This window comes from Ursus maritimus, unplaced genomic scaffold (genome assembly GCF_017311325.1).
Source record: "Ursus maritimus isolate PB19 unplaced genomic scaffold, ASM1731132v1 scaffold_35, whole genome shotgun sequence".
Lineage (NCBI taxonomy): Eukaryota > Metazoa > Chordata > Mammalia > Carnivora > Ursidae > Ursus > Ursus maritimus.
The window spans coordinates 27,596,875-27,621,730 of NW_024426119.1; the positions used below are offsets into that span (position 1 = coordinate 27,596,875).

The 24,856-nt window shown below is 39.1% G+C and overlaps 1 protein-coding gene across 1 annotated transcript; it reads right to left on the bottom strand.

Annotated features, from left to right (window-relative positions):
• On the bottom strand, window positions 1-24,210 carry LPL (lipoprotein lipase). The gene is made up of 10 exons (XM_008705916.2): window positions 23,933-24,210; window positions 17,998-18,167; window positions 13,595-13,774; window positions 12,160-12,271; window positions 10,908-11,141; window positions 8,873-9,115; window positions 6,800-6,920; window positions 4,760-4,942; window positions 3,664-3,768; window positions 1-1,561 (listed from the first exon to the last, which is right to left on the bottom strand). Coding segments are annotated over exons 1-10 (1,437 nt in total). The 5' UTR covers window positions 24,021-24,210; the 3' UTR covers window positions 1-1,560.
• Window positions 24,211-24,856: the final 646 nt, after the last annotated feature.

Sequence of the window (24,856 nt, forward strand, 5' to 3'; positions counted from 1 at the left end):
ACAAATCTCACAATATTTTATTTTTAGAGAAAATTCATTCCAAGTTGGCTGACAATCACAGCATTCATCCTACTTTGTAGAGGTATAACCATATTTCTGAAATGAAAGGCTGAAGTTCTGGCACCTCTGGAATAATTTCTAGTCCAATATGTCCTAATACTGTATCTCTTGATTATTTATTTTCCAAGCTATGCTGAATAATAAATGTACATGTGGGGCTTCATATGTGAGTAATATGTTTAGATAGCCACACATGTTCACAGCTTGGATTCCCAGCAATAATCTTCGAGACATTTTACTTCCTTAGCAATTTACATTAATATATAGAAGATCATTCTGAAAATATGCTATCTAGTTTATAAATAGATATATTTATCTGTTCGCTCACTCTTGACTAGTTAAAAATAACACCTCTCGTGGCATTTCATGTGGCTATGGCAATTGAGGATTCTTTTAATTTTCCAATTTGGTTTTAAGCACTGTTTATGGATATATACTTTTTCACCTCTTAACTTAGTAACAATGGCCCTTGTCTAAAATTTATAGGAGTTTGCATGTTGTAAAATTTGACCTTGAGTACATATTTTCTTACTAAAACCACGGAAGAAAGAGACATGCTCAAAGAATGATTGAAGCATGACTGAGATAAACCTAAAATTGAACAGTGTCTATGAGATATTAAATGACTTCAAATTGATGAATATAAGTTCAGAAATCTGATTAATGAAATTGTGGTATCATTTTCTTTCCCCATAGTTAAAATTATGTGTCAGCTGACAATAACAGGCTCATTTAAAACACCAACATAGAAAGCAATGTTAAAATATAATCTTGAGGCAAATGGCGGGTAGAGATTAAAGCCTATTAAAACTGAATTGGTCTAAATTTTATATCTCTTTTAATTTGTAACTTAGCAATGATGCAACCAGCTTCAGGGAGGGTTTAGAGTTTCAGTGATTTATCAACTTCATTTTCTATTCCTCTCTCCAAGTCACTAGTCCCTGGTTAACTCCTGGACAACACAGCACCCAATGGCAAGAGAAGAACCATTCCAAAAAAGTCAGGTGTCTTGACTAGTAAGTAAATGGGTCCAACTCATGTCACCAAAAAAAAAAAAAAAAAAATATTTTCTATATTCAGACTTGGAGAAAACTTTGAGACGGTATCAGTCCAGAAAATGCAGACTTCCAATTAAAAAATGAGATTCTACTCAATTTTAAGCTGTGGTTAAACTCACCAGATAAAGAAGGCTTATTACATTACCATGAGCCAAATTGGTTCTTATTTCTTTCTCAAAGGACAAAACAGTGATTTTCAAATCTGCAATCTTTTAATGTTAGAAGATGTGCTATTTGGCCACTATATTCCTCAAACTGAATTAGCCACTTTTTTGGGTATTTGAGACTGTATCCTAAAATAACTAATTAATTACTGATTAGGGATTAATACTCAGGAAAATTCTCTTTGAAACACCCAAAGCACTGGGCATCTTTTGTAAAAAGTTATTTCATTCTTCATGGAATTCATATGCTGTTCTTCCTTCTGCAGATTTGCCCAGGTTCTGAGAAAAAGTAGAGGAAGGGCAATTTATTATTTGCTTAGTGTTTTACAACACTCTCCCCTCCCACCTTCATGATGAAAAAGTTATTCAACTGGAAGTTCAGGACAAAGGTTGTGAGTACATACCCAGGGGATATGTGGATAATGAATCAGACATGGATAAGGGCAGGCTTGGGGGCATGAAAGACACTCTAAGATCTACTTAGCCATGTTCCAATAAGGACTATCATTTTCAGAAGACTGAACCAAATTATTTCAAAGAAGATATGATTTAAGAAGACTTCTTAATTCTAAAACTTGTCAAATGAAATGCCTGATTCTTTTCTTTTCTTGTGATATGAGTCCTCTAAAGAGTTATATCAGAAGATAAGAGACAGAGAACTTTCGATTAATTTGGTGACAGAAGAGAGAAACTGCAGAATGTTATTAGTATGATTCATAATTCCTAGATAAAGTTCAGATGCATAAGGAAAAGCCACCCAAATATCTGTGGTCTCAGTAATCCTATAATCAGACAAGGAATGTATCACTAGACTTTCTCAGGTAAATGATTATGACTTACATAAATAATATGACCAGAAATACTTTTAAAACAGCTGGAGATATTTCCTAAATTTTCAGGTTTTCTTTTTACATTCCCATATAGATTTAAAGTTGTGGATGATTTGGGGAAAATGTAGGTGTACAAGTGTTTGTGTATGTTTGTATGTGACATAAATACATGTATAAAACTTCACAGAGGAGTCACTTCTAAAAGTTGAAGCAAATATGAAATTATCTCATATTTGTGAGGAGGGAAAACAAAGCAATGAACCTCTGAGTAGAATAGTCTCCACTTCGATAAAAATTCAGTTATTCTGGCTCAATACCATCAACTATTTTCCATTTTAAGTTTATCTTGAGTGCTCCCACATTAATGTTTTTAATCAAATGGCTTCAATCTTATTGTTCAAAGTGTATGTCATAATTCCATTTTTGTAAAAAAAATGAAAAAATATTAATATTATATATGCGTTGAGAAGGTCTGAAAGAATATAAATTTAAATGTTAATTGGGAGTTATCCCTGGGGGATAGAGTCACAGTGATTTTATTTTTGCCTATTTTTCCTAATTTATCCATAATTCATAATTATCCATGGATAAATTACAACATAAAATAGAAATTTAAAATAATAGAGATATTCCACATAGGGTCTTTAATATGCTTTTCTGATTAGGCAACTCTTATTCTGTACTTTTGTCAATAAATGTTAACTGAGAGAAGACAAACCAGAGGACAAACCAGAAGCAATTATTTTTTCTATTTCTGGATAATGTTGTACCAGCCTTTCGCATTGTTTCTTGTTTCCCTGGCTTGTATGACATGATCTAAGCTTTTCTCCTTTATACTTGTAACCCATTAGAACTTGGTATCTGGCAGGAGAATGAGCAGAGAAATAAAAGTGAGATAATGTGAGAATTCAGGAGGGGAGAGAGAGGGTCACATGCTTAATCTCCACTTAGTATTGATCTGGAAAGATTTAGCTGACAGCTGCCATATGGATTAGTCTTAAAGTTTGGTAGAAAAGAGCCAGGGTATTGTTTTGAGACGGAAAAGAAGATCATCTCCTAAATTCTAACTCCATTATCTCCACATCGTTGGGGATTTTGAGATGGAGGCTTGGTAGCTTCCCCTTTTTGGCTCTCTGTCCTGGAGTCGGCTGCCACCTGGGGCACCAAGAAGGACTATGTGCTGCCGCTGATGTTTTGCTCCCCTGGAACGGCTATGCCCACAGTCACAATGACGACTACTGTGTTGTACACTCTGAACACAGGCTCCGTAAAGGTAGCAGGGATGCAGTACAGAAAAAAGCAGCGGTAAAGATTTTGTGGTAGTGCAAAAGGAAAATATAGAACAGAAAGAGAATGAAAAAAGAGGAAGTACTGCCAAAAACAAATGGGCCAGGCCAAGGTGTATATGGAAGGGCTAAGAAAGAGCACCTGAAGATTCTAGCCCCAAGAATCAGTGCAAGTCTTTAGTTACGGGATGAAGAGAGACGTATGCAGCAGTGTCCCTAAGTGCAAGCTCAGGATACCCAAGGAACTTCAGCCCCTGATGCTCACCAGCCAGACTTGTTCTTCAGAGACTTGTCATGGCATTTCACAAATACCACAGATGACTTTCCTTTCTGCAGATGAGATACTTTCTCCCTGGAACAGAAGATTACCCTGTAGAAGAAAATGAATGTGAACATGTCATATGGGGAAAGAGAAACAACTGAAAATATATGGTTCGATCAGGGCTGTTTAAATCCTACCTGATCACTAGGATTCATTACTTTGATATTTTCAATAAACTGTTTAAAGTCAGGCCATTCTGGTCAGCAACACATCTGAACCAGAGAGTTATTTGAGGGCCTAACCCACTGTTCAACAATAGAGTTAATCAGTCTAGACAGGCACATAAACAGCTTGGAGCAGCCTTAAAATCACAAAGCTTTCACCACGAGGTGACACAAGATCAACTTTACCACTTCCTCGTATCTGCATTAGGGAATTCACAAACCATCCTTCAACTGGCCTGCTAGAGAAACAAATGCTCTGCATAGCCTCTCCATCCACAACCTGTTTTTTGTGTTTTTGTTTTGCTTTGTTATGAAAGAAAATGACCAAAGAGAAAAAATTTATCAATCCTAACTTAAGGAGTCATTTTTATTAACAACAATGGCACACTATAGTTTGCAAAATCCCTGTACATTTAGTATAAAAGTCTTAAATGCTATGGGGCTCTCTATGCAATTAATTTATAGATATACGTGAGGTGGGGTGGGGAGACAGAATGAGATTACCTTTTCGTTCTTCTCTAAGAGCTGATTTTAATCTTTGAATGTCAAAGTAACATCTCTGAGATTCTTTCCATAACTGTTTTGTGCTTGCAAGAAACAGTGCTAAATGAGAAGCTGAGATCCTCAACTTAAAATCTCAGCTCTCACTCAATAATTGTGATCAATTAATGGCTTATAGTTTCTTTCCATGAAATTCAGAAATACTATTACTTCGATAGTATGATAATAAAAGAACACTCCTCCCCAGAATTATAGGTATAATTATCTAGTTGATATAGTCTTAAAGAAAAAGCTTACTAAAGCTCCACCTGAACTTATCCCTAGGTAAGGATGCAGTGAGTCTAAAGTGAATGGAGAAAAATAAATTTAATTACTTTTTTTGAGTCTCTCCTGCCTTTACTCTGATCTTCTCAATAGCAAAGCCAGGGCTGCTCCACCAGTCTGACCAGCTGAAGTATGAATCACTCTTCCATTTGAGTTTCAACATTAGCAGTTCCCCAATATCCACCTCCGTGTAAATCAGAAAGGAGTATGTCTTATTCGCAGAAACTTCAGACCTGAAGCAAAAATCAGCGTATTTGGTTAGTTCTGGAAACAAGTGTTTTATTTTTCTCATTTTTCTTCCTCCCAAGATATAAATAAATAGCTTTATTGTTTGGGAGATATTTTAAAAATGCAAAAAATGTCCAGCAAAATACTCAAAATGAAGATCAATGGCATTCAGGGTATTTTAAAAGATATCTACACCCTTTTAATCTATTCTAAATTTTACACTAACAATATGAACTATTTAATACAACTCTTAAGAAAAAAAATCCATAAATCAATCATTCAGAGACATTTATATTCATTTTCATATATCCCCTTTCAATCTATATCGCTATGTGAACATGTTTACTTTGTTAAAGTCATAAGATACATATAATTCTCTATTCTTTCTTTACTTCATATTTTACTTTCCATTTCTTGCCATGTTGTACCTAGTTTTCTATAATTACAGTTTTAGAAGCAACCTCTTTGACATCGGCCACAGCAACTTTTTTCATGACACATCTCCAAAGGCAAGAGAAACAAAAGAAAAAATGAACTCGTGGGACTTCATCAAGATAAAAAGCTTCTGCACAGTCAAGGAAACAGTCAAAAAAACGAAGAGGCAGCCCATGGAATGGGAGAATATATTTGCAAATGACACTACAGATAAAAGACTGGTATCCAAGATCTACAAAGAACTTCTCAAACTCAATACACGGGAAACAAATAAATCAAAAAAATGGGCAGAAGATATGAACAGACACTTTTCCAATGAAGATATACAAATAGTAACAGACACATGAAAAAATGTTCAAAATCATTAGCCATCAGGGAAATTCAAATCAAAACCACGTTGAGATACCACCTTACACCAGTTAGAATGGCAAAAATAGACAAGGCAAGAAACAACAGATGTTGGAGAGGATGTGGAGAAAGGGGATCCCTCTTACACTGTTGGTGGGAATGCAAGTTGGTACAGCCACTCTGGAAAATAGTGTGGAGGTCCCTTAAAAAGTTAAAAATAGAGCTACCCTGTGATCCAGCCATTGCACTACTGGGTATTTACCCTGAAGATACAGACGGAGTGAAGAGAAGGGCCATATGCACCCCAATGTTCATAGCAGCATCGTCCACAATAGCTAAATTGTGGAAGGAGCCGAGATGCCCTGCAACAGATGACTGGATTAAGATGTGGTCCATATATACAATGGAATATTAGTCATCAGAAAGAGCGATTGCACAACATTTGCAGCAACATGGATGGGACTTGAGGAGATAATGCTAAGTGAAGTAAGTCAAGCAGAGAAAGACAATTATCATATGATTTCTCTCATCTGTGGAACATAAGAAGTGGAAGATCGGTAGAAGAAAGGGAAGAATGAAGGGGGGTAAACAGAAGGGGGAATGAACCATGAGAGACTAGGGACTCTGGGAAACAAACTGAGGGCTCGGAGGGGAGGAGGTGGGGGAATGGGATAGGCTGGTGATGGGTAGTAAGGAGGGCACGTATTGCATGGTGCACTGGGTGTTATACGCAAGTAATGAATCATCGAACTTTACATCAGAAACCAGGGATGTACTGTATGGTGACTAACATAATATAATAAAAAATTTTCATTAAAAAAAAAAGAAGCTAGATTGATTTCATTGACTTTAAACTTTAACCACTGCCTCAATGTTGGGTACTTATTTTGTTTCTAATCCATGCTATTATATGTACCAATGTAATGAATATCGTTTGCCATAAAGTTTTTTAAAAAATCTGATGACTATTTCTTTTCCAAGTGTTCTACTCATCTTCTGCTCTAAGGACCAATGGTTATAGCAGGTAACAGTACCATGATCAACCCACATGCTGGAGGTAATGCCCTGCGGCTACTCACAGGGTAAAAGGGATGTTCTCACTCTCAGCCACAGTGCCATACAGAGAGATCTCAAAGGCCTGGTTGGTCTGTGTATCACTCTCAGTCCCGGTAAAATGTATCTTTACTTGGTAATGGAAGACTGTAGGGAGAAAATTGGAACAAGTGCTGATCAGTTTTTATGGAAACACCACCACCCCCAGATAAGCAGGCAACTCAGAACCACAGAATTCTGATCCATTAAATAGGAAGTGTTCACACATGACTACCAGTGTAGCTTGGAAAGATTTCTTCATGTCTGCACAGTGTTTGTTACTAGAAACTTCAGACCTTGCATTCCACTCCCTTTCAGGAAAGTGTGGTTGTAGCAGATAGGAGGAACCCAGGTGCATATGAATTGTTAAGTAGTCCTAGAAAGTAATCATCTTTGATGGGACACAAGGGAGATCAAATTGAGAAGCTGAAATACCCATGATTCTTTCTCCAAGAACTCTACCCTTTCTTGGCCATCTTTGTCCCCGGATATCTATACAGAGCATATTTGGCATTTGTTAATGGGACACTGTATGTGACTGTTTCTTCATGTTTTATGGGTACGTCTGACTCCCTACCCTATGTGTAAATTCCCTCAGGTCAGAAGATCACGTTTATCCTCTTTATCCCCCCACCATCTAGCACACAGTAGGTATTATAGTAGGCTCACAATCAAACTTATTCATTGAATCATCAGTGAGGCCATAAAGACTGCTAGTTCTTAACGTGTTCTGTAATTAGGGAGAACCTCTGGAAGCAGATAATTGAACTTCTACATTTCCTCCCTGCTCATGCCATCTCTACTAAAAACCCTGAGTAAATGGGATGGGGGAGGTTAAGGAGATAGGAACAGCAGCAGGTTTAACATACAGCTACTAACAGTGAAGAGAAACAGAGTTTGGGGTTGAATGGAGCCCTTGCAGGCATCACCACAGACCACAGCAGGGGAAGTGGAGACTGCCAAAGTATCCCCAAGAATAGTGATGGAGCACTGCATAGCAACAAGCAGGACGCCTGGGGATGAGTCTTCAGAAGATTCCAGTCTCCTCTATACCTCACACCCACTTTCTCATTCTGAAGAGTCAGAAAAACTAAGGGTTTCCTCATTGCTTAAAAGGTTCCCTTGAATTATTGCTGCTCCAAACCTTGGGGCCACCAAATACACCACTATGGAGGTTCTAACAAACCACCTTACAAATAGTTGCCTCCGTCAGATATATTTTACCTTGGAAAACCGTACTTCAATTATCATCCTTTCCCTCAGACTTCCACCTGGACTCCACATAAGTTAGCTTTTCTGGTCTTAGTTCCTCTTGCCAGATTTCCTTGGTATCTCCTCTCGCTTCCCTTCAATCCCTATAAATCTCGCTCTAAACAAGTCTGAAATTCAACTGTACAAATTCATGACAAAATGGAAATATTTTGAGGTCTGATATATTCTTCCCTCCCAGAAATAGCTGAATTTTAAAATACAGGTAGTTTTTGCCCTCACTTAAAGCAAACTTTAGGAGTGGGTAAACTCTTGTCTGTGAAGGGCCAAATAGCAATAATTTAGGCTTTGTGGGCCATACAGTCTTTGTCCCAACTACTTAACTCTGCTGCAGTAGCACACAAGCACTCTTAGTCAACACAAAAATGAATGTGTGTGGCTGTTTTCTAATAAAACTTTCTTTACAAAAGCAGGCGATGGGCTGGATTTGGCCTATAGTTAGCTTGCTGACCCTGGAAAGATGGATGGTTTTACATTAGCTCACAGCCTGGTACTAATGGGCTGGCCCACGCGAGTGGTCATAATGGCAGAGGAGGGTGGAAAGCAAGGCTGCTGCATAGGGTAGTGCAGGTTGCGCCCTGGGCCTTACTGGCAATGGGAATTAGGAGCTTCAGTTAAATGGACCAGGGTAACTCCCTCTCTACCAACGGAAATACAAGTGAGGGTTCAGGGTTGAGTAATACCGTTTCGCTACCTCTGTTGCAATGGACAGACGCAGTACATGTGATGCAATGAGCAATAAGAAATAGGATGGAATTTATTTTCTTTATTCACAACATCCTCCAGCCTACCTTTGTAAGGCATCTGAGAGCGAGTCTTCAGGTACATTTTGCTGCTTCTTTTGGCTCTGACTTTATTGATCTCATAGCCCAAGTTGTTGCAACGGTTCTTTCTGCAACTCAGGCAGAGCCCTTTCTCAAAGGCTTCCTTTGAATTGCACCGGTAGGCCTTGCTTGGATTTTCTTCATTCAACAGAGAGTCAATAAAGAGATGAATGGAGCGCTCATGGGAACACTTCACTAGCTGGTCCACATCTGGGGAAAATGAGGCACAAAGAAAATTCAACTCCATGAGTGTCCACAATGAGTGTTTCATCCTGTATGTCTGAACTAGTTTCAGAATAAAATTACCTAAGGATCTAGTCCTATGACTGCTTGAGTGTAAGTCCTATTTAAGGAGGTATTTTTGGTGGCAGTGTCTCATCTCTTTCTGAGTGTCAAAATTGCAAATTTTCAGAGAACTTTTGCCTTTTCTGCTGTCTTATGTATGTTTATGAAGATATAATAAGAGACAATCAAGGTAGAAGTTGATTTCCCCCAGTTTGTCACATCCTTCTCTTATATTGAAAACATAAGACATTTCTACATGCTTCTAGAAACATCATAAAAGGCAGAATTGTTAAGTGAATAGTATTTTATCATAGATATTATGTATAATTGGAGGTTGTCTCACTAACAATTTTTACATCAAATGAACCACAGAAATAATTAGCAATGTAATAAAAGTGTACCTCTTACCATAAGCTTTTATAACTATTGAAAATAGTAATATTAAGCTGTAATTTCTATAACATATGCACAAAAAACCTGAGCATATTGACTATAGGTAGGTTCCATTGCCCACAAAGGATGAAAAGATCCCTTAAATTATAAATTTAACACGAACATGATTATTGAAGTAAACATTAAGATAATATTAAATTATGGGGCGCCTGAGTGGCTCAGTCATTAAGCGTCTGCCTTCGGCTCAGGGCGTGATCCCGGCATTCTGGGTTCGAGCCCCACAGCAGGCTCCTCCACTGGAAGCCTGTTTCCTCCTCTCCCACTCCCCCTGCTTGTGTTCCCTCTCTCTCTGGCTGTCTCTATCTCTGTCAAATAAATAAATAAAATCTTTTAAAAAAAAGATAATATTAAATTATATCTTCTTTAAATTTTGGAATATTTATTGTTAGAGAATGGTGATTTATTTTATTTTTTTAAAGATTTATTTATTTATTTTAGAGAAAGCTAAGAAGAGAGAGAACACATGTGCATGAGTGAGGGGAAGGGCAGAGGGAAAGAATCTTTAAGCAGACTCCCCACTGAGGGCAGAGCCCCACTCAGGGCTGGATCTCATGACCCACGAGATCATGACCTGAGCCAAAACCAAGAGTCAGATGCTTAACAGACTGAGCCACCCAAGAGCCCTTTGTTTCTTATTTGTACATCTCTTTAAAAGATTGACGAAAGAAATTTGGACTAATTAACAATAACTCTTATGGTTTCACAACCATATTCAAAGTATAACAACATGTGGCTCATTATCATTTTATGCTGCTATTATCCAACACAATGGAGGTTTCTTGTGTAGCTCTCACCTTTCTCTTCTTTTATTTCTGGAAGCTCAGTACTCAGTGTAGTCTACAATATAATACATAAAAGAAAACATATCTGTCTGTCTGACCAAAGGCAGTACTAAGGCTGTAAAGGGATTGTGCTGAATATGATAGCTTCTTCAGAAACATTTCTTGATTAAATGTGTATATTAAATCTACATACTTGTGGGGAATGGGTAGGAGACTGGATCAATAAGAATTAAGTGTGAAACTTACATTTAATTAACTTCTTTTTTCAAAGATTTTATTTATTTATTTGACAGAGAGACAGCCAGAGAGAGAGGGACACAAGCAGGGGGAGTGGGAGAGGAAGAAGCAGGCTCCCAGCAGAGGAGCCCGATGTGGGGCTCGATCCCAGGACCCTGGGATCACGCCCTGGGCGGAAGGCAGACGCTTAATGACTGAGCCACCCAGGCGCCCCGACATTTAATTAACTTCTAAATCGTATTTACCTCCAAGGCCTCTCTCTGCAATCACACGGATAGCTTCCCCAATGTTACATCCAGGTTGAAAAGTGCCTCCATTAGGATAAATGTCAACATGTCCTACTGGTTTCTGGATTCCAATACTTCGGCCAGGCGACCCTCTGGTGAATGTGTGTAAGACGTCTACAAAATCTGCATCATCGGGAGAAAGGCGACTTGGAGCTTCTGCATATTCAAAGTTAGGTCCAGCTGGATCTAGGCCTTAATGCAAAAAAAAAAAAAAAAAAAGAAGAGGCCTCACAGATTTTTAAATTCCCATTCGTTTTGGCCTCAATTAGTATCACCTTAGCATTCGATTGTTCATCATTTGAATGCCCTGGTTGACTGTCTTCCTTTCTCCAAATAGCCTCTAGTGTTGGCCCTTCTTCTCACTGATGTGAGAGATGACGTACGTGCAATACATCAGCAAAGCACAGAGCAGAGGGAGGAGGGGAATGAGCTTCCCAGGGACTCCACTGAGCTCTCTGTGCTTAACTCTGCTCTACTTCTCTTCTAACAGTAGGAAGTAAGCCCAGGAGAGCAAGGGTCCGTATTCTATCCTACTCCAGAAAAAAAAAAAAAGCCCTCCCATGAGATAATTTGCTGTGTTTGCTGGGCAAACACAAAGGAACACCAGACACATATGGGTATTTGACAAACATTCTGATTCTCTTTCAGAATGACAGGCATCTCAACTCTTCTGTGATAAGACTACTGGCACTGCTTTCTTTTTTTTTTTTTTTTTTTTTTTTTTTTTTATTATTTTTTTCAGCTGGACCTAACTTTGAATATGCAGAAGCTCCAAGTCGCCTTTCTCCCGATGATGCAGATTTTGTAGACGTCTTACACTCTCATGTTTCATTCCCCCTTCTGATTACCCGCCCTTTCTTTATCCCTTTCTTCCCCTACTGATCATTCTAGTTCTTATGTTCCATAGATGAGAGAAATCATATGATAGTTGTCTTTCTCTGCTTATTTCACTAAGCATTATCTCCTCCAGTGCCGTCCATGTTGTAGCAAATGTTGAGAACTCATTCTTTCTGATTGCTGAGTAATATTCCATTGTATATATGGACCACAACTTCTTAATCCAGTCATCTGTTGCAGGGCATCTCGGCTCCTTCCACGATTTAGCTATTGTGGACATTGCTGCTATGAACATTGGGGTGCATATGGCCCTTCTCTTCACTACGTCTGTATCTTTGGGGTAAACACCCAGTAGTTGGCACTGCTTTCTTACCAGTAATTCTATTGACCTTCTTATTGGTCAGACTTCCTGCAATGCCAGCAGCGTGGGCTCCAAGGCTGTATCCCAAGAGATGGACATTGTCCAGAGGATAGTGAAATTCCTCCTTTGGAAGAGAAAAAGAAAAAGGGGTTCTTACAGTTCTGTACAAAAGATCAAAGCTAAAAGGAAAAAAATATGTAAGTATTGTTTTTGAAATACAGGCAATGCTGAAAATTAAACACTACTTATTTTAATTTTGTGTTCTAGATCAGTCTATAGTGTTGAGATTTTCTCTTTCTTTAAAAACATATTTAAGTTAGAAAGTTTTCCCATCCATCTGAAATCAAAGTGTATGGAAATCTGAATTTCCACAGATCTGAAAATATATGTATGAATGTATGTGTGTAGCTACATATTTATATGTAGATATATGTATATATATGTGAACTATATGTAGATAAGCTATATGTAAATACACACAAATATATTAAATATATATTTAACTTCAACTCATTATTCCCTACTCTAAATACCCTACATCACTTTATTCTTTAAGGTTAGTCAGAAAATGACTTAAAACCAGGAAATATTACAGGGAGAAAGAACCATAGGTACATATGGTCCAGCCTCTTTATTCAACCTATGAGAAGTCTGAGGCTCAGGCAGGTGATCTAATTTGCCAGGTTCACTTTCCTGATAAGCAAAAGGGTGAAGAAAAGAACTTTTATCTTTTAATGACCAGTCTAATAAACAGAGATTATTTTTTATCTTCAAGTATCTGGCTTAAATAATTTGGCCCTGTCAGAGTATTAACTTTCTTTCAGCCAACCCTAAGATACTTTTCAAAGGTAATTTTCAGGGGATGACATCGGAGAATACAAGTGGATAAAGTGGAAGCTAAATCAGAACTCCTGACCCATAGCCACCTCATAGTCTACAGACCTTTCCTGCCATTTTCTTCCTAGCTCAAATCTATCAGTCTATCTAACCCTCAACAAAAATCTGGATCTTTAATCTACACTATGGAGTGGGTAGTATTAACTTTTCATGAAAAAGATTGGTATTTTAATGGGTCAAATGCAGGACAGGATTTCCATGTGCCAGCCAAGTGGTAGAGAAGGATTTGGCTACACATGACATCTTTCCTCTGCCCTGAAATAAAAAGCTTTTGTCTGCTCTGCCCACTTAGTTCTTGGTCTCACCAGATCTATTCACTATGAGAATATCAAAGGACACGGCAGGGCAGGACTATGCCTTGACTTTACAGTTTTATCATTCTTATCACCATGCTGCTTTCTGGCTAAAAAATGCCTGTGCTTATTCTGAAGATTTGAGTTGCCCCAGAAAATATTTATATTTAAGTGAAAAGGAATCAAGACCACCATTTTGTTCAGTACTAGCAAAGACGCTAGTTTTGGACGCATAAGGCTTCTTCCCCCAGTCTTACCGCCATCCAGTTGATGAACTTGGCCACATCTTTTCCCACCAGCTTGGTGTACCCTGCAGACACTGGATAATGCTGCTGGGCCCGCGACAGCCAGTCCACCACAATGACATTCGAGTCCGGTTCCCTCTTGTACAGGGCAGCCACAAGTTTTGGCACCCAGTTCTCATACATTCCTGTCACCTGAAGAGGATGATACAAGCTTTCCTAAAATACCCACCTGCAACGTATTATAGGTATGTCAGCCTAATACACCTACATTAAATGGAAAGAAAACGACCAAACAAACCTGAAAGGAAGCCCAGTGGCTCAGAAAGATAACCCAAACCATGCAAAAGTGTATTCAGAGACTTGTGCCTGCCTCTACTGAGGCAAATTTGAGTATGCCAAAGAAGGAATGTGTTGAACTGAGGAATGGCAGATTAGGTTTGCACTACCGATTTTTAAAAACTTGTTTTATAAATTCTGTAAAACCAATAATTTATATAAAAGATCAATCTGAATAAGTTAAAATTCTGCAGCAGAATCTATAATTCTGAATATATTCAAAATATATTTAATTTAATTACTTGCAATTAGCCTGTAAATTTTTCCCAACCACATTATTTTGGAGGATGTGAATGCACCTTTTTTTTCTTATAAAGAGTCATTTATATAAAACGTTTGATGTACTAATGAAAAAAATAGTTTCAAACATACTAATCCTAACAGAAGGTAAATTCATTTAGCAATCTCTTTGTTAATACATAAGCAAATGATCAGCTTTGGCTTAGATTTTTTTTTTTTTAATAATTCTCTCCAATTCTTAATTATCAGAGTGGAAATTAATGAGATTTAATAGTCACAATTCCCAAATTATTAGATTGGCCCTGTTTGGAGATAAGGAGACTTCCAACTGTAATTCTTTGCTTCTTATTTTAAAAAGGCTCCCAAATTCAGAGTCAAAAGAACTGTAAGAGTTCTCAGGTTAATTCTATTTATGTAAAATTTTATTTTACGTTTCCAGAGAGGACATTGGACACCTTTGCAAAGATGCATACTTTAAAATAATTAAAACACACTTAAACACTGCAGATTGTAAAATTGTGTATCATCTTGCTTCAACGTAGCAGTAACCTGATTCAAATCCCCAAATCTCCCCACCCCTACTATGACCTGAGAGAAAATCATGTTGTAGGCATAGTAAAGGTTACTTAAATATGTACTCAACAAAGAAGGTTCTCAAATACATTTTTAAGGTAGCTTGTCAGGGGAGACCTATAAAACCTATATTCTTCTTAGATTAATTCCAGTAACAAAAGTAGGAGTCATGAATTATCAAATCAAGGGACTTCATTTGGAATTTTGATCTTATACAGCAGATTCTTTCCGATTTATGCTTCCATTTTATTTAGTTTATTTTCTAGACTAAAACTATCAAAACATGAGATCTCACTTCACTCCTGACACTAGCAACTGCACAATTTTTCACTTCACAGCTGTGCTCTCTGGTAGGAAAAAGCAAACCTGGAACTCAGGAGATTTTGCTTTCAGTCCCAGCTATTCCAATAATTACTTGTACGAACGCAGGCACTGTTTTAACCTTGTAGGCCACCAATAAAACAAAGGGTTTGAGTTCAGATGATTTTGGTTACCTGCCACCTCATAAATGTCTTCTTGTAACCATTTTGATTCCCAATCTATTTGCAGTGATGTAATACCAGCTCTAAATCTATTGCCATTTCAAGTATGAAGAGAAAAAAAGAAAAGGTATAAAGGTGATATTAGTCCATTAGAAACTCATTTAAACCTTCTTTGAACCTGTCTCAGCTAGAGGTTGCTTTAAAAAGTCTATGTGCAGCCTGGGTCATTGAGGGAACAAGTCAGAACTCCACCAAGCCCCAAACCCTGATGAACTGGTCCTGTCTCCCCTTCTCCTGTCTTAGATGTTGGGGGTTTGCCACCCTTTGCCTTTCAAGAGACGATGATGTCAGTTCTTCAGAATGCAATGTTAACCACGCCTTCTTTCAGCCAGGCATGAGGACCTCCTACCACAATGAGAATTCTGTACTTAACACTCTGCTCTATGAAACCTAAGCAGGTGGCAAAGCTCCAGGACAGCTGTGTCTAAGCTGCCTTCTGGGATGTGTTCTATGCACACTACATGCTAAGCATTCTTTCGGATTTTCCACGGCAAAGGCACAGAACTTCTTCATTTCCCTGTGTCCTATGACCTTGAGTTGCTAAATAGTTTACCTCAGATAAGGCAAAAAATCTTGTTTGCTCTAAGCCCCTATTATAATTTTTTCAGCATTATCAATGTTTCCAAGTTAGGCAATCTGTGAAAGAGTAAGTAACCCAACTTAGTCCTACAGTGACTGATACTTTTATTAACTGCCTAAAAACTATTCTAATCCTTTCTTTTTTAATTCGACATAAAATACTGCTGTTAGTAGCCCTGAACAACAAAGGCGTGGAAAATCCAAGTACTCACCCTCTTTAATCCTAAAAAGGCATTATTTACTAGGGTTTTTTTTCCTGAGGTTCCTTAAATCACCACAAATTTTTAAAATCTTTGATTCTCAGACACACAGCTGAACTGAAGCCCTTCTGGCCACTCATTCCAGGTGGTCCAACTGAACCAGCCAGACAGTCCACTGCGATAAGCTGAGATCAGTTACCCAGTGTGGCTGGATTAGTTATTGCATAGGCTAAACAGCTCTTTATGATGAAACTCAGTTTCATAGCTAGTGGCCTAGCCTCTGAGCTCAGGCTCTCAAAATGTCAGGACACACAATGTGAAGAATATGGTGGGCTTAGTGGGCAGGAGGACCAATGATAAAATTGGCACTCTCTACTGAGACTGGGTTAGTCATGTCATCTTTGCATGAGAAGGAACTATGCTTTTGAAAAATTCCTCAAGTATCAAGTTCTCTTAGGGATAAGATTGAGATATCTGAGATATTCAATTTATTCTGTCATATAAAATGTTTATTACGCTTACTATACTTTTCTGAAAAGTATTTAATGTTCTGTGTACAACCAAAATGTCTCTAAAACTACCAATGGTTACTTCCTCTTATTTAAATCTCTTAAAACGTAAAAACATCTATGTTAAGAATTTGAATATTTATTTTTATCATAAGATATATAATTTATTATGTTAACTCTAGTAAATAGATTTTTTTGAAGAAACATCCATGTAAATTCTGTTAGTAGTTGCCTTCACCTCCATAAAAGTTATAGCAATTGTCCTGGATTGTTAATTAAGAAAGGCACTTAAGTTACACAGGAAAAGAAATCGAGACTAGAAGTCTATCAGTCATTCTCTAATTTATCTCATTAGAATTTATTTAGTGTCTATTAGCTCTGACATAATGGCAGGACTATTTCTCTTTAACTTCCCATCTTAAAAAAGTCCTTTTTATATAAAAAATGAAATCTGCTCACTAGGGTTTTAAAATATTACCAACTGAAGTAGCTAAGAACTCCACCGTGGAAAGTGACTGTCTGGCATACTTAGAAGTCACTACTTTAATCATATTCTTTTTTTTTTTCTTTTTTTAAAAGTTTTTATTTAAATTCCAGTTAGTTAACACACAGTTTCACATGTAAAATTTAGTGATTCAACATTTCCATACAACATCTGGTGCTTATCACAACAAGTGCACTCCTTAATCCCCATCACCTATTCTTATTCTTTAAAAGGAAAAGTAAATGTAACCACAGTTTTCACTTTTTCTAATCATTTTGCATGATATTTCCCTGGCTAACCCTCTTTCATCTCTAGAAAAGTTCCCTAAAGTTTACAACTGGAGAATTCTGGAAGTAGAGTCTAACCTCTTTGTCTTACACCTCAGTCAACTGAGGCCCAGAGATGAGAAGTAGCATCAATCACATCACAGAGTTGGAAAATGGCAAAGCCAGAACCAAAATCAATAGTTCCTCACTCCACTCCAATCCCCTCCTCTCTCTGACAGGTTTTCCCTTAGGAAAGGACCTTTGGTGATGTGCTGCATGAATCAGGACCTTGCCAGGTTTCCACTGGTTTCCTAAAATCATAACCTACATTCTGCTCTGTAGTTGAGCAAAGGCTTGTTTTCCCACCTCACAAGAATGTCTGGTTCGAGGACACCAACTAGGTACCATGGTAAAATGAAGGATGGCACTACCTGGAGGAAGTACTCATGAACCCATGATTTTAGATTCCACAATCCCCACCCCAAGCCAGAATTGCCTGCACTCAAGTTTAAAGTAAAGCCATTGGAAAACAAGCTTTGGAAAGCCATTGGAAAACAAGGCATTGGAAAACAATCTCCATACAGGATATGGAGACTCATCACAGGGTTCCCAATAAAGATAGCAAACCAGTCAGGCAGGATGCCTGGTCTACCCCAATTTGCTCCTTCCTAAAGAGACTGTCTTACCGTCCAGCCATGGATCACCACAAAGGTTTTGCTGCTGTGGTTGAAGTGGCAGTTAGCCACAGATTCTGTCACTCCAGGAATGAGGTGGCAAGTATCCTCAGCTGTGTCTTCAGGGGTCCTTAGAGCAAATTTACTTTCAATATCTATAAACTCTCTTCCTCCTGTAATTCCTGAAAAGGGAAAATTGGATAGGTGGCTAATTGGAAGGCTGTTCGTTTTATTTGCTGGAATGGTATGTTTTAGGTTTATAAGCAACTACCACCAGTGCTATTTTTGTTTCTATTTTTTTTAAATATATGTAGATTGAAAGAGAATGACTAATCCTCGATTGGTGATCAAAGTTGACAGAGACCAAAATCCAGGTCTCTTGGTTATAATTCAAAACTCATTCTCCCAAAGAACATCGGCTTATGGCTCTTGCATTGTGAAGTCCCACTTATTTCATATATTATTTCATCCTCTTTCAATCTCTGGTTACATCAAAGAAATGTTTTCCCAAAATATTATATAATAGGCTTGAGGAAAGCTTGTTTCCTTTTCACTAGGATAATTTTTTTAAATGTTAGTAATTACAAAAGTTGGAAGCCCAAGTAAATTTTTGTATAAAATTATTCCCACCCCCATAGCAAGGTACATCAGTTAAAAAATGTTTTAAAAAATCATTCAGTGGTTTGTTCAGAAATACCTGTGCTATGTGTGAACTGGTTAATTCATTTTTTAAAAATATTTTTATTTATTTATTTGACAGCGAGAGCACGAGAGCGCATAAGCAGGGGGAGCAACAGAGGGAGAGGGAGAAGCAGACTCCCCACTGAGCAGGGAGCCCAACACAGGGCTCAATCCCAGGACCCTGCGATCATGACCTGAGGCAAAGGCAGATGCTTAACTGACTGAGCCATCCAGGAGCCCCTGAACTGGTTAATTCTTTTTGCAGATATTTCTTTTCCAATATTTCTTGTCTTTGCAGTCTTTCACACAAAGTCAAAGCTTAAAAAACTACAGCAAAGCAGATTTGGGAAAGAATCCACTTTGACTCTTCATACTCAACCCCAAAGTGAATAAGGAGAGAAATAAAACTTCAGCCAACCTTTTGACTCTCTTGACAATAAATCTAAATTTTGATAAATCTTCATTTAATACTACAGTGAATGCTTGAAGTAAATTGTATTTCAAATAAAGTCAAATTCTTACACAAAGTGAGCAAGTCAAAGGGAAGTTATATTAGGGGAAATTATTTAATTTCTTAACAAGTAAAAAAATTAAAAACTATTTACTATAAGGTAATAATTTGTAGTTTTTGGATTTCTCTATTTAACACTCAGAAGATAAATAATTGGTCCGTCTAATTTCTTAATCTAAACTTCCTCTTTTCACAATTCAAATGCTGAAAATCTATAATTTCAAATAATATTGCAAAAGCCAGGCCAAAAAGTGAAAATAAGAATGATATAGTATAGTGAATGTACAGGAATTCAAATCAGGCTGAGCACTGGTCAACATTTTCCTTTTTAATTACTTTCTAAAACTCCTTAAGTAATTCATTATAGGTGACATGTTGATCACACACACACACACTTCTAGCACCTGAACATTCCAAAATAATTTATTCAAATAATAGCTGTGGTAAACTATTGATACTTAAGGGTTTTTTTTCATTTTCAAATAGCAAAATTGCACTTGAAAGCCACTGACCCATCAAAAATACACTTTGCCTTCCATCTTACTTGAAGATGTAGGTCTTCCTTTTCCTTTCTAACCAGGAAGTACTCTGGTGGTCTCATTATTTGCCTGATAGTAGAAGAAAAATATTGTAAATTTTTAATCTGATTCTGCTCTCGGGTCTTGAAGGTTCCCTCTCAAAAAAAAAAAAAAATCATAGCTCCTGTACAGATTATCTGCATAGCCCATTGAGAGGTCCAATTTTCCACAACTAACATTTTCTGTTGGGTACATAGCTTCTAAGTAAAAAAATAGGAAATTCATACATTCTCAAATTCGTATTTGGAGATTTTTATTTCACTTCTCAGGGAAATTCTTTTTCATTTTAAGTTATAGAAAGCATAATGAAGCATTTGACAGGAAGACAGCACCACTCTATATGCTACGAGACATTTTCAATTCTATGTCAGTTCTATATATGAAATCATAAATGTTAGTAGCAATTACAGTCAGTCTTTCCTTCTCTTTGGTATTCTGATAGAAATTTTCACACTACTGGTGTAAGAGTGTCTCAGCATTCTAAAGATGAATATATTTCCCAAGCTTCACTTTCTCACACAACTGATGTGGGTCAGTCAATATGTTTAGTTGTCCCAGTATATACACTGGGATTGCTCTTGGCTGGCAGATGAACTGATTTGACTCAATTGTTACTAAGGGAATTATTGTTTTCCATACATGAAAATGGTATTAATGACTCTGGGTTTATCTTCTTTAAGGGGACCAGAATCTTTTTTATCAGGTCACCTTAGAAATTAAAGCTACCTTAAATTAGCGGAAGGGAGGCCGCCTAAGGTGTATTCCTTCTTAAGAGATCATATCAGCAGCACCACACCAACTGGTTGGTTCCCATCAGATATGTCATTATTCAGCACTAAGGTAAGATTTGGGGTAAGTTACAAGTTAATGCATTTCTCGACTATGTAATCTTTATTTCTAAATTATTAAGTAGCTAAAATTCTAAGTGTATAAACAAAGACAAGGAATTCACTTAATGTGGATAATAACTCACAGAGATGAAATTAGGTTGAGAGATCAAAGCGCTTCAAAGGTAAATTTATAGGGATACATTATTGTTCTGAAAAGAAGGGACATTAAGCATCCCAGGAAAGCTAAAGTCATCTCACAATTATCAGATGAATAGGATTAGTGTGCATATGAAGACAAGGTACAAGGCTCAATTATGATGCAATTCTCTTTGAAGTTTCTACTCTACCACACACATACCTAAAGGACTTCATCAATAATTTACCTTCTCTCTGAAATTGATGGTCATACCTCCTGACGCATGCAGCTTCTACAGAATGCCAAAAACCAGACTGACTGGGTGAGAACAAAAAAAGTTTGATGAGGGGGGAAAAAATCAATATCCTGTCTGACTGAATTGTTGGTCTTTTCAGATATTTCAATGCAGACAATGCTCTTGACTTATTTAACAAGCAGATTTGCTTTTCATTTTTATAGAAAAAAATATTCATAAAAGAGAAGCAGTAAACTATATAGCTCAATTTCTCCTCCTGGAACAAAGCAAAGAAGGAAGGTTAAGCTAAAAATACACTACACTAACCTGAAAGAAAGTGAAAATTTTCCATTGTAACTCTACCCCTGTGTCTGGCACGCACTTTTCAATACTACTATTAATCAGTCACACCAGTGCTGAGTTCTGCTCCATTTGCAAATGGTATCAGCTATTTTGCTGTCATCACCCATCACATTTAACTTAGATGTTAGCCTGGAAATTCACTATGGCAGGTCAAATAGAATCGCAGCTACTGAGTACTGATCCATATGCTCCTTGTCTAGCTCTTCTAGTTTCCTAACGAGGGCCTGCAGACTGACGTGGCTTCAAGAACAAAGAGCCTAAGGGCAGTGAGTGCCTCCTAGCCTCACATTCTTCTTAGGAAAAAAAAAAAAATTCAGAATAAGTAAAGTCACAGCCCAGAGTGGTGCTGTTTACCATGCTCTCACACTCATAACTCTTGCGTCTGAAATTGTTGTATTCCTAGATGAATTCATCTGGAGGAGAAAGGGGTGGAAATTTGCTGTGATGGGAGAAGCATAATATAAAGGGAGGGAGTGGTGGAGTGAGAGTAGGAGGGAAGGATAAGAGGGATTAATTTCAAGTCTCCTTAAAAATGATTCCTCCCTAGGGGCGCCTAGGTGGTTAAGTCCCTTGTGCATCTAACTTTTGATTTCCGCTCAGGTTAAGGTCTCAGGCTTTGGAGATGGAGCCCAGGCTGGGTGTGAAGCCTGTTTAGGATTCACTCTCATTCTCTCCTCATGCTCAGGCTCAGTCTCTCTTAAAAAACAAAAAGTTTAGGGGCGTCTGGGTGGCTCAGTCATTAAGCCTCTGCCTTCGGCTCAGGGTGTGATTCCAACGTTCTGGGATCGAGCCCCACATCAGGCTCCTCCACTGGAAGCCTGCTTCTTCCTCTCCCACTCCCCCTGCTTGTGTTCCCTCTCTCACTGGCTGTCTCTATCTCTCTCAAATAAATAAATAAAATCTTAAAAAATAAAGTTTAAAATTATTTAAAAAAAAGATTGCTCCCTTGATACATTTACAGCTAGCTAAAGCATGCATTGGTTAAAATCCAATTAATTCATGGATTGCAAAGCGTCCACTTAAATCGAAGAGTATGAATTAGAGGAGCCTAAGAATTTTGAGTGTGGCCTGAACTCCTCATTTTTGAGTTGAGGAATCTAAACCCAGAAAGGTGACACTAACTAGACCAGGAATTTAGGGTCCTGAACTTCTAAGAAGCCAGTAAAAACAGGGGCTCCTGGGTGGCTCCATTCGTTAAGCCTCTGCCTTAGCTCAGGTCATGATCCAGGAGTCTGCTTCTCCCTCTCCCTCTCCCTCTCCCCCCTCCCCGCCTTGTGCGAGCTCACACGTGCTCTCTCTCTCCCTTTCCCTCTCTCAAAATAAATTTAAAAAAAAATTATGGAGGCGAACATGTCACTAAGATATTTAAGGCTTTTTTTTACTGAACCTCCAGATATTGGTTTTTTTATCCAATCAGACTTGATGAAATCTACATTTTTAAAATAAATTTAACAAAAATGTTCTTTTACAACCGCCGCTGAAATAAACTTTCAGCTGCAAAGTCGTGGACAAACTCGACTATAACTTGAACCAAGCACATCCAAGCGACACTGCCTTAACTGCAATTTCACCACAAATGGAGAAGAAAATGTTGCCTTTTATGATTTGCTTCAGTTGCCTTTATATTGCTGTTGTATGTTCGGTGAACCAAGCACGGTTCAAGGTACGAGGACTGCCCCTGTTCGCATCTCTCCCGTAATGCTTTAACGGTGATGACGAGCCGGCGGCGCCGGGCAGTGACTAGGGTTCACGCGGCGGCTTCCGGAAGCCCCACGTGCTGGAGGACTCAGCGAGGCCGGGCGTCGGAGCGGGACTCGGACCGGAGGACTCCAAGGGTAGCCAAACGCAAACCGTGTAACTCCCAAGCCGGCGCCACAGACTGCTGGCCTCCGCGCCATGTTTTTAGGAAGGCAGCCCTTCGCTAGGTTTTCTGGGTGCTAAGAAGAGCGGCGCGTGCAAGGATGGAAGCTGGAGAGCTTCCCGGACCCCCGAACGCGTACAGGAAGCTGAGTCCGCGGGACTCGGCGCCACGCGTCCCAGTCCCCCACCACCGTGTAGACGCCGAGAGCGAGTGGCCAGTGCTCCCGAGATGCGGACATCGCCTCCCGCCCGCCCCCGTCCGCACCCCCTCGGGTCGGCTTCTCTAAGAGAAGGATCCACTCTACCCGCGCTCCCATAGGCGAGGGCTGAGCCGCGGTTGCGGTTGCGGCCGCGCCAGGGTCACCTTGACCTGCGTGCCTTTCATTCCAGGGTCCTCGAGGGAGGAAGTCGCTGCCGATCACCGCCATTTAAGCCCTTCCTCTGATCTCTCTCGTCCCGCCCCTCGAGCTGCCCCCTACTCTTCCTCTCCGAGTCTAAGGACCCGGAAACACCGCCTCAGCCAGATTGGAAGGGACAGCGCGGGAACGGCTCCAAGGAGATCAGAGGGGGAATTCTCTGCCTATCCCTCCCGGATCCCAGCCCGTTGACTCTTCTCTGGGCCGGCGCTCAGTTTAGGAAAGTCTCCGGTGCGCATCTGCAACCCCTTTCGACTTCCTCTTTTCAACCTCATAACGTGTGGAAGTGGCCAAAGTGGAGTCTGAGGGTGGAGGGTAGTCTACGGGCAAAACTTACTGTCGGCGGCGGCCACCCCTCCGCGGGTGGCGGTCAGACTCTGGAGCCACATGCCGAGGGCCACCAGGAACAGTGCTTTGCTCTCCATCTCGGGGCGCGTCTCTCTGGGGGAGCTACAGGGCACCAGCAGAAGCGCGGACAGGGTGATGGACCAGCTGAGCCCGAGGTGGGAGCAGGCTGGAGCTGAGGTCCGGCGTGGGCAAGTTGCCCTTTAAAAGGGAGGGCAGGGCAGCTGGAAGTGGCAGGTTCCCTCTGAGGAGGAGGAGGAGGAAGAATCGAGTCTGACACTGTTTCCACTCTACAGCTGCTTATGTGACTGGAAATATGCAAATAAACCTCATCACCTATTGGCTATAAAATCAGAAGTTGGGGGGAGGGCCCTAAATTCATTTCCAAGTATTTGAACAAACTGTATTGAGGACAAACCTCACCCGCGAGAAGAGGGGAAAAGGGCAGAACGGAAAATTTGCTTTCTCTGTAAGGTTCCTATTTGCTTTTCCGAAGGACTCTGTCTTGCAAGGGCCCCCTGTACAAGCACCAAACAAATTTATATGCATTTATGTTAAATACTCTCAATCACCAGTTTTCCAAGGAGGGGAAGTTAAGCTGTTAAACTACATTTGATCAATACGTAAGCTATACTTCTCTTTCGATAGCTTCTGTTTGTAACTTGCAAAGTTTGTTGTTTGTTTTTCCAAAAATTCTCCTGGACAATGTCAATTTAGGGATCCATGGACACACATTGTTCTGCAGCTTATGCTTGCACAATCTGGTATACTGATATTGGCAAAATGGATTAGCCTATGTGGTGGAGAAAAGCCCTCCTGCTCTGACTAGTTTCTAAATTTTCTCTCAGGAAAATTATAATCAATCTTCGAACTCATAAAGGAACCCATGGATAACATTTTATCATCAGAGACAGAT

Excerpts from the sequence above, each read along its gene's own strand:
- LPL (XM_008705916.2), bottom strand. The coding sequence starts at position 24,020 with ATGGAGAGCAAAGCACTGTTCCTGGTGGCCCTCGGCATGTGGCTCCAG. Across the intron at positions 18,168-23,932 it reads AGGGGTGGCCGCCGCCGACA|GAATTACAGGAGGAAGAGAG; the intron begins GTAAGTTTTGCC and ends TTCCCTTTTCAG. Across the intron at positions 12,272-13,594 it reads AGTTCATCAACTGGATGGCG|GAGGAATTTCACTATCCTCT; the intron begins GTAAGACTGGGG and ends TCTCTTCCAAAG.